Source organism: Boleophthalmus pectinirostris, unplaced genomic scaffold (assembly GCF_026225935.1).
Source record: "Boleophthalmus pectinirostris isolate CB_2022bp ecotype Guang Dong unplaced genomic scaffold, ASM2622593v1 HiC_scaffold_1, whole genome shotgun sequence".
NCBI classification, from domain to species: Eukaryota; Metazoa; Chordata; class Actinopteri; order Gobiiformes; family Gobiidae; genus Boleophthalmus; species Boleophthalmus pectinirostris.
This window is the reverse complement of record NW_026570970.1, coordinates 15363811-15373503: the sequence shown is the minus strand read 5'-3', so window position 1 is coordinate 15373503 and position 9693 is coordinate 15363811. Positions and strand designations below refer to the sequence as shown.

The 9693-nt window shown below is 36.0% G+C and overlaps 3 protein-coding genes across 4 annotated transcripts; 1 reads left to right on the top strand and 2 right to left on the bottom strand.

Moving 5' to 3' along the window:
• Positions 1 to 172: 172 nt before the first annotated feature.
• On the bottom strand, positions 173 to 1606 carry LOC110166648 (plasma membrane ascorbate-dependent reductase CYBRD1). Its single transcript, XM_020931930.2, has 4 exons — positions 1249 to 1606; positions 828 to 1036; positions 601 to 755; positions 173 to 524 (listed from the first exon to the last, which is right to left on the bottom strand). Exons 1-4 carry the CDS (start codon positions 1433 to 1435, stop codon positions 314 to 316), a joined length of 762 nt encoding a protein of 253 aa, XP_020787589.1. The 5' UTR covers positions 1436 to 1606; the 3' UTR covers positions 173 to 313.
• Positions 1607 to 2172: 566 nt separating this feature from the next.
• dcaf17 (ddb1 and cul4 associated factor 17) lies at positions 2173 to 5860 on the bottom strand. Its single transcript, XM_020931800.2, is given in 15 exon segments — positions 2173 to 2384; positions 2462 to 2611; positions 2695 to 2778; positions 2883 to 2970; positions 3070 to 3179; positions 3445 to 3584; positions 3653 to 3697; positions 3700 to 3754; positions 3838 to 3945; positions 4070 to 4159; positions 4235 to 4313; positions 4388 to 4524; positions 4625 to 4715; positions 4805 to 4908; positions 5732 to 5860. Coding segments are annotated over 15 exon segments (1518 nt in total). The 3' UTR covers positions 2173 to 2276.
• On the top strand, positions 5859 to 9387 carry mettl8 (methyltransferase 8, methylcytidine). Of its 2 annotated transcripts, none has more exons than XM_055150237.1 (10): positions 5859 to 5936; positions 6972 to 7126; positions 7385 to 7476; positions 7561 to 7829; positions 7915 to 7964; positions 8035 to 8095; positions 8637 to 8776; positions 8921 to 9027; positions 9108 to 9173; positions 9239 to 9387. In XM_055150237.1, the coding sequence occupies exons 2-10, from the start codon at positions 6975 to 6977 to the stop codon at positions 9370 to 9372; spliced, it is 1071 nt and encodes a 356-aa protein (XP_055006212.1). In that variant the 5' UTR covers positions 5859 to 5936; positions 6972 to 6974; the 3' UTR covers positions 9373 to 9387. The 2 variants fall into 2 exon arrangements, with proteins under 2 accessions (XP_055006212.1, XP_020787458.1); XM_020931799.2 differs by having other exon boundaries at positions 9236 to 9387.
• The last annotated feature ends 306 nt before the right edge of the window (positions 9388 to 9693 follow it).

Genomic DNA, 9693 nt, shown 5'->3' with positions numbered 1-9693 from the left:
AAGTCATGAAATGAGTATATATTAATATATATTCAGTGTTCTTCCTCATCATACCATATGTGATGCAATGTTAGGATTATTTTATTTAAAAAATAACTATACAGTGATATAAATGACATTTGCAGAAAGATTACACATTATATATATACAGTGTATACATACATACACATAATTCATTATATATATAATAAATTTAATATATATTTTCTAAAACGTATACAGCCAACAATATAGGGTAAATATATCCACTTCAAAGTTGTTTTCATCCTCTTTATGTTTTCTTCTGACATCTCTAGTCTCAGCATCTGCTACTTCAGGTAGTTGTGTCAGAGCTGGTTCCACTTTTTCCCTTGTCCTCTCCCACCTCGTCGGTATGCAGGGTATGCAAGACCTGGTCACTGGGCCGTTTCCAAGACACTCGAGTGACAGTGTACACTACAACAGCTCCAAAAGCCACCAAGAGCACTCCAAGAACGTTCACAAAGAGCGCTTCAGGTGGAGACTGGCTATACTTGGGGCTTTTCCTGTGGGATAAAGTTCAACAGTTATTCTAATAATAATATTCTGAACACTCTTTTGAACATTTCTCAGCTTACTTACAAGGCAAAGATGAGCTTTTCTGTTATGCCCATAAGTGCAACAGAGATGATTCCTGCAAACAGCAAAGTTCCAAAAAAGACGTGGAGTGGCATGAACGCTGCTCTCCATGACACGGGTGTGATGGGGATCAGGTACAAGACAACTCCAGCAACAATCTGTTCAACAGGTTCAAGTTATTACCAGAATGTCCAACATTAGTGGATCACGGTATGGAGGTTAAAGCCTACCTGTAAGCTGTAAAGTATTATAGCTGCTAACCCCAGCCAGCTGTGCAGGCTGTACATGTTTGGGATTTTGGCAGTGTTATGAAAATCAAACACTGCTATTGTGGATATCACAGCCAAAGTAAAGGCCAGTAAGTGTAAGCATGCATGGATCCACTTCATCACCAACTTGTTGCACGCCCAAGTCCAAGGAAGTCTGAAGATGATTATGGCTGTAAAAAAAAGAAAATACTGTTAATGACACAATCTTTAATATAAAAAAGTTTTGGTGAGAGTATTTTAGTACTGTTGCCTTTATCTTTGGCTTAGATAAAGTTCCTCAAACTCCAATGTCATTCTACATATTTGAATGCAAGCCAATCTTGCATAACATTGGTTGTAAGCACTGCCCCTCACAGACAAGAAAATTAATGCAAAGACTCACCAGCTCCTTGCAGAAATATCAAGCCAGCAACCATTAGGACAGGATGCCAGTTGAATTCCGCCGACCCTCCATCCCAGGCCAACCCTTCTCTGTAGTGGAGGACCCATGTCAGCACAAATATAATGGAGAGTGACCCGGTTATCGCTGCAGCGCACAGAGCAGACAGAAACACTTTATAATTCTCCATAGTTTTAGTGTTACGCAGTCTCAAAACAAGCAGCTGCTGTTGTCGCAAGTGGAGTTCTTGGGGGATGGCGGCTGGTCACGTGGCATAAAGGTGGGCGTGAGTGAAAACTTGGAGGAAAAACGTTTGGTAACTTCTGATGGTTACAGAAGCTGAGTTATACAACGTGCGTCATCCAGACATGATGTTAGTTTGCATTAGCGCGACATTACGCAACTTGACAAAATTTGCGCTGAGTAAGTGACTTGTCAGCAAAAAATTACTACCGCAAACCGTACCGCACGGTTCTAGCCTACATCAGTTCACCTGAGGCGACCCTCTCTTGTCACTCTTGTCAGTGGAGTGGGTAGTTCCCATGGAGAAGGACTAGACAAAGAATACTGCCATCAAGATTTTTTTGTTTGTTTGTTTTTTATTTTTTTTATTATTATTATTTTTATTTATTTACACAATTTGGTTAAATTTACATTAGACATTGGTAAAACATATATTTCAGTAAATGTTTGGTATGTACAATATGTTTTGTATAAGTTATAAGTTTAAAAACACCACTCAATATTAATAATTTATCTGAGTGGAGTTGTGAAAATATTTTATATACTGTAGACGTTACAGGCTAGGATAGGCCTTGTAAACTAAAGCCAATAGTGTTGCTGCTTACCTTAAATAAAATCAAACATGTCTGGAGTGGTTTTACTTTTTATGTTTTGCTAGTCTGACAAAAATGTCAAAAACATAAATTATTTTAAAAATAATAATTTTATTTATTTCTACTTTTTGTGACATATAAAAGACTAACATATAAAACAGAATGTACATGACTTTGGTAGTTTTGATACATCAATCATTTCACAGCAGCATCAAGTTTGTAAACATGACAACAAAAGGTGGTCTTCTGCTGCTCAATGTGCACAATTGTGTCTTTGTCAAAAATCAACTCATGCCGGTAAGTCTGGAACAATACACACCACAATTTAATCCTTTTATAAATCATATTACACTGAAACTCATTTAGAAACCTTTACCCACCTCATCCCAAGATTCAGCTAGCTCAATGGTCCGAAGTAGTTGTCCATTCTGATTGTCATAGAGTCGGATCTGCACTGCTCCTTCCTCTCCATTTGTTACCACCACAGCTAAAAGGTCCAACTCGTCCTCATACTCCACCAGCCGGATGGTCTATTTGATTACAGCTCATTTTTAACCACAAGCGAAAACACATTTGGCTTTGTAGTTAAATGGTATTAAATGACCACACATACCTCCTGGTTTGGATCATCATCAAGCTGATCATATCTTTGTTTCACGGTACGTCCTGATGAAGTCACAGTTACCCGAGGTGATTGCTGTTGCACAAGTCAAGTTTATTAGGCACTTTTACAAGAAAATCTAGCAAAATTGGCATTATTATTCATTTATTACATTGTTTATTAACAAAAAGTATCCTTACATTTCTGTGTTCATCGATTATAATTGAGAAATCATCCACAATCATTGAAGGGGCAATGCTGTTTTGGTCATGGATAATTTTTAGCACTCTGAAGGAACAAATTTGACTATTAATAAAAATACAGTGCTGAATGCTATCATTGGTTTGCAAACAGTTTATGAACCAGAGAGAGTAGAATTGTACTCACTCAATAGATTTTGGTCCAACATGGATAATCCGACCAGTGTCATCAGGATGAAACATAATCACATCAGTCTCCAATGAGCAGCATTTCATATCTCGGATACCATTCCTTGCCTATTTAACAATAAGATCTCATTATTATCATCTCAAATCCCATTAGTTTAATAAAAGAAACCATTTACTTTCCATGCTTTTATAATTGCATTGATGTGTGTTTGTGTCTACTCTTGTCAAACACAGGTGTGGGCCACTTCAACCAAAAAAAGCTAACAAGACTTGAGTGCATTTATTTACAGACAAAAAAAGCACGATACTTGCAACATTATAGAACCAAGTAAACCCAATAATAGTGGCAGTATTAGAAGAATACAATACTCACTGGTGTGCAGTCTTTGAGGGAACAGATGTGGTAGGTCCCCTTGTGCTTTTTATGAGGTGGTGTGTGAATAAAGTGCCATGGATAACCAATCTGAATGCCAGTGTTAGAGCAGGATACCTCAAAAATCACAGGAAGGGAATCTGTGCAATACAACACAACACAATGATTTCATCTGTCATTTGATATTATAGTTAATAATCCAACAAACCTGTAATGTGGACATTGACTGGGATACCATAAGGAAATTCTCCAACGTTTTTCCTCCAAGAAGTGAGCTTTGCCTTCCTAGAGTCAATTTGTCTATAGTGTACTATAATGGGTAAAATGGAAAATGTGTAAGAACAGTGGTATTTAGACTTCTGGGCCAAGAAATAGAGCATCAAAGAATCGTACCCTCTGAAAAATATGTTCAGAGCTATACAATTTTACAGACTTGTTGATATAAGACACAGCAAGGACACCCTGAGACAGCACCACATCACTCACACTGCTCCCAAATACCTAAAAAAAAATTTTTTTTTAAATATTTTAATATTTAAACATGCACATTTAAATACCTGGAAAAATATAAATATTACAAAACATTTTCCCACAATTATATACTTAATAATACATGAATGCATACCTTCTTACTAATCTCTATAATGCCCACAATTTGAAGAGGAAAAGCTTTAAATACAGCAAGATGCATCAAGGTGTTATGTGTGATTCCAGCCTATAATATCAGCAGGACAAATGTAAGAAAACAGAGACAACTGTTATGACTCAATTTCATAAAGTTTAACTTTACCTGACGTTCGAAAACTGACTCTTTATTTTGAACTGACTTCACATATAACACTTCTTGTGAGACATCCCAGCCAAGGTATCTACAGAAAATATACAAAGTAAAAGTGTAAATATAGCTTTAGGCGACTTTAATAACTCTAGGACTGTGCCGTACTTAAATTTATGGTTTGGAGATAGGTAAATTCTCTCTAGCTCTTTGCCTGTTTGAGAAGAGAGACGATAAAGCCAGTTATTTGCAGTTAACACAAGAAGATTAGGTTTTTGATCCATAGGGGTTTCCAGTGCTTTGTCCTGAGTAAGAGAAAGAACAAGGTTGCATTTGTATTTTGTTGCATGTTTTCTAAGTAGCATTACAACAGCTCAAAACAATGTAAACTTTGATATGACTTACAAGTGGGGTCTGACACAGCAAGGCATCTTCAAATTTCTCCTGTTTAGGGCGTCTGGGTAATTTATAAAGAAGGGACGGTTCTAAATGAAGGCTGAAACAGAACAAACTCGAAATTATTTCAAAATAAAAGTATGGTATATCAGATATATAAATGTAATGTATTTGTAAATCAGTACACACCAGCTGTAACAGCTCTGATAATTTTCAAAGTACATCTGTCCAGCCTCACATGTTATTGTTGATTTTGATGATTTGCACCACACTTTTAAAAATTTCCTGGTGTCCTACAGAGATAGCAAAACATGAACAAAATTGTGCAGAGATATAAGCCTGTCACAACAAAATTTGAAGCACTAAGAAACTGCAATAAATTATAATATTGAAACTACTTCATGCCACTGATACAGTGTTGGATAATTCGAGTAAATCTTTAAAAAAAAAAAATAGTACCACTAAAACTCATGAGCTGCAACAAATAAATAGCTGAATGTACTAAAAAATTGCCATAGATGTTACTTAATAATGGCCCAACCCAAAACATGCTACATAGGTCTCCAGTTGATAGCCAAGGTCAGTTAAATACAATCAATCAATGAATCTGCCCAGGGAGTACAGGTGGAAATTAGCACTGGTGCTACAACCTGGTACAATGCATCTCACCTATTAAGGTTAATGTTAAAATTGTGCGCTGTCCCTGTCTCAGATAAAGAAATAAAATAAATAAATGAAACACACGATAAATATTGAAGCTCCAAAATATATCGGTCCAGCCCTTATATATTGCACTCTAAGTTGATATAGTAATTATCATAATATCATTGTTGCACTGTCTTCCTATGACCTCATGGATATAGTGAGATTTTAGTTTGACTTGTACATATACATTTCTATAATTATGCCTTATTTGACACTAGTCCATTGCTCTCTCTTTTATTTTTTTGCTACTTAGAAATTATATTTACCATTTATATTTTTTCTCTTTGTTACTATATTATATTGTGATATGTGAGCTACTGTGTCCAAATAATTTCCCTTGTGGATCAATAAGTTTGTCCAAGTTTAACAGAGCTACAGAGTTATGAACCCAGGAATAGTGTGCAATATCACCTGCAGGAGTAAGCCTCTCAGAAGTTTCATATTGTTCCTGCTCACGTTGCCAGCATCTCCAGCCTCACGACTTCTCCGATTCAAGACGTCAACAGCGTTAAGGCAGCGCTTTCTCCTGGACAGCGCCATCTGCCTGCGATAAGTATTTCTTACAACTAAAAACTCACGGTTAGCATGGCATCGGACAGGCTACTACTCAATCCAGGTAAGCACAACTTTAATTTTACAGTCTTTTGTCTTGAAATGATAATGTTTTTCTAATATTGTTTCGAGTCGTCGTGCAGATCGTAGCTACTTGTTCTTTCTCATTTAACATCCCGTGATAAAGGCAAAGATATCTCACAAAGGATGCAAGTTAGCACATTTTTATATCGACAAAACTACTTGCTTTGGACGAATGACAAAAAAAAGGGAGAACAAAACAACGATCTTGCCTTTATATTCAAATCGAGACGAATAAACAACATAATTAAACACTTTTGCCTTTGTTGTTAGCTGCCATGAGACTCACTCTTCTTCGACTCAGTGCCATTCAGGCGTGTAGCACATGTCATAGAGACGCTCAATGCTGCCACCTTTAGATAGAAAAACGAAATTTAAAAAAACAAATGATCAGGTGCACTTACTTTGACTTTTGTTAGCTTTCAGACATGTTATAATGTTGTTACCTCATTAAAAACATGCCTGAAGAGTTGTGTGAAGAGTTTCTTTCACACATGTTTGAGTAATTCTTTATTATTAGTCTGTCTACATCCTCAAACATCAAAATGCTCTGTTCCACCTTGTGATGCCATGTAGTGGTACCTCTCAAATTAACTACTACCTTTTACCTTTTGTTTAGTAGAGAATGGCAAAAGCTGAAATTATCCAAATAATTCTAGTGAAGATATAAGGAGTGTCAAAACACAGTGGAGCTCTTCCTGTATTACCACATGACATCACGAGGTGAAGTGTTTTCTGTTTGAAGTGTTTCCTAAATATGCAGGGTCTGTGTGTGTGTGTCTGTGAATGAAAGAAAGCATAACTCCAGGTACGTTTTTGATGAGGAAACAACATTATAACAGAAAGCAGTGTAATTCTGTGATTTTAATATGTTTCTTCTGTAAAGCACTTTGAGTTACTTTGTGTACAAATTGTGCTATACAAATAAACTTGCCTTGCTTTACCTATGAGCCCTTAATACCTGATTACTGATACAGACTAGAGACTAAATATTAATGTTATTTTCTTGTATTTACAGGAAATGCATTATCTATCGTGCCACTTCACAGCCAATTTGGCAAAGGGTTTCAGGAGACTGTGTTTGAGGAAAAACAGCACTGGCAATAGACCTGCTGCTCCTCTGGGTTCAAGAATTTTAACTAACTCCAATGACATATTTAAACATAATATGTGGTGAGTTATAGCAGTGTATCAACCATTTTCTCTCATGTTTCTCTCATCATAAAGTCTGTCTGATAAACAGTGACTCCAAGATGCCCAGTATTCATACACGCCATATGATAAATAATAATGCTGCTGCTACACATATAATAACAGTTTTTGATTTGTCTTTTTGATCCTAAAAGTTGTCCCACATGTTCACAAATGACACAGCTTTTCCATGTAAGGTATAAGGGTATGATCCTTATTCTTTGACTGTTTATAATAAAGGGACCATGTGCAGTGGACAGAAGCGGACAAAGAAAATGCACGACTCAAGGCAGAAGAAAACTCAAGCATAAGAGTTCCTTTGGATCAGCAAGGCAAGTGTACTGTAAACTACTGGTATTTTTCAGTTTGTTTGTTTTTTTAATCAACAACTATAAATTTATTTTATTCATTCACAGTTACATTTGCCCGAGATGCAGGGCAAATATGGGAGAAGTTTTATAAGACACACCACAATAAGTTCTTTAAAAATCGTAAGTGGCTGTTTGCAGAATTTCCAGAACTGCTTCCATCAGGTCAAACCAGGACCTCACAACCAGAACCCCGCAGCCCCTCTGAGCACATAGAAACTGCTCACCCAAGCTGTAATTTAGCTTTGGAAAACAATGATGGAGACACACAGACTCCTTCTTTCCCTGGACAGCATGCTGCATTTAGGATTCTAGAGGTTTGGCAACTATCCTACTATTTTGTATTTGTATACCTCTGCATAATCATGATCATTACAGACTTAAAGGTTTCTAATTTTTAAGGTTGGCTGTGGAGTTGGCAACAGTGTATTTCCTATTTTGAATACAATAAAGTAAGTGTAATTTAGAATTTTATGTATGCATTTATTTTTTTAGATATGTCATTAGAATGTTTTTTTACAGAGGGACAGATGCTTTTGTTTACTGTTGTGACTTCTCTTCACATGCTATTGAGCTGATGAAGGTAATGGTTTTAAAATATATTCATCAGTTTATATCACTGTATTAACTAACAGTTTAATGTATGTAACCTGTGCCCTTTGGACAGTGTGCTATAGATGCACTTTTATAGCATTATAGTTTATTTTGTAATAATATTTTTTGCCATAAATCTTTTGCAATTTTGACTCCTAAATTAGAACTGCATGATTTTGGAAAAAAAAATCAAATTGCAATCTGACAAGGATTTCAGTTGGATGTGCAATATACTAGTATGTTTAAAAAGTAGGATTCTGTTTCAGAGTGCCTATTATAAAGAACTCCAGAATGGTTAACATTTCAGTGAAGACTGAAATATGAACTGATAAACTAATACAAGAATCCCATACACTTCATAACATGTTTTTAGAGGTCTAAACTACATGCACAAGATTTTTTTCCATAAATAGATATTCAGTTCTTTACAGGGATCATTCTATTATCTAAATAACTGCAACCTACACAATTAGTTTTTACTCTTAACTCTACAGATATTGATGAGCAACATTTGTTTTTTACTCCCACAGGCTCACCCAGACTATGATGCCTCTATGTGTCATTCTTTTGTCCATGATATTTGTGATGAGGAGGTTCCCTTTCCCTTCCCATCTCAGAGTCTGGATGTTATTCTGGCCGTCTTTGTGCTCTCCTCCATTCACCCAGAGCGGTAGGTGAAGGTCAGGAGACAAAGACATGACAGGCTCATGTCATTTATCATCCACCAGCCCCACCAGCCATGTGTTCAGAAAATCTGCCCTCTTCAGTGCGCTGTACATTCTAATAACATCTTCATATGTTATTGTATTTGCAGAATGCAAGGAGTTGTTAACAGACTATCAGCATACCTCAAACATGGAGGAATATTCCTTTTCCGAGATTATGGAAGATATGATTTGTCACAGCTCAGATTTAAAAAGGGTAGGCTTAGGCTATTATCTTGCACATTATATCAGTCAGTATAATGTGCCTATTTTGTTTCACGAGCTGCTTTTGTCTAGGTCGTTGTCTATCAGAGAATTTTTACACTCGTGGAGATGGAACCTGTGTGTATTATTTTACCAAAGGTAATTTCATATAAAGAACTTCTTGTTTTTGAATAAATGATTAATCTCTAATTTTCTTACAGAAGAGGTTCAGAACTTATTTTTCAATGCTGGACTTGACGAAATTCAGAATTTGGAAGACAGACGTCTTCAAGTGAATAGAGGGAAAAAAGTAGTAATGCGGCGAGTGTGGGTGCAAAGTAAATTCAAGAAAAGATGATTTGTAATTTTTTTTTTTTTTTTTATATATATTTTTGTAATTATATTTACCTATAATTAAAGTGTCAATGACAATAAAGAATACAACTTTTTCTATGATTTGTGATTTGGACTGTGAGACAATTAAAGTTTATTCTGCATATTAAATTTCATGCATAAACTTGCACGTGTTAGTGTGTAGAGTCGATGTGCAAAACTATGCCCTGCTTATTTGTTCGGATTGTTCATTGTCGCGTCTAACTTCTTGAAAATTCTCTGCATTTTTGTCCCCTTGTTTTCATTGACGTTAGGAGAAAAAGTGCATCACCTCGCGATAAGATTT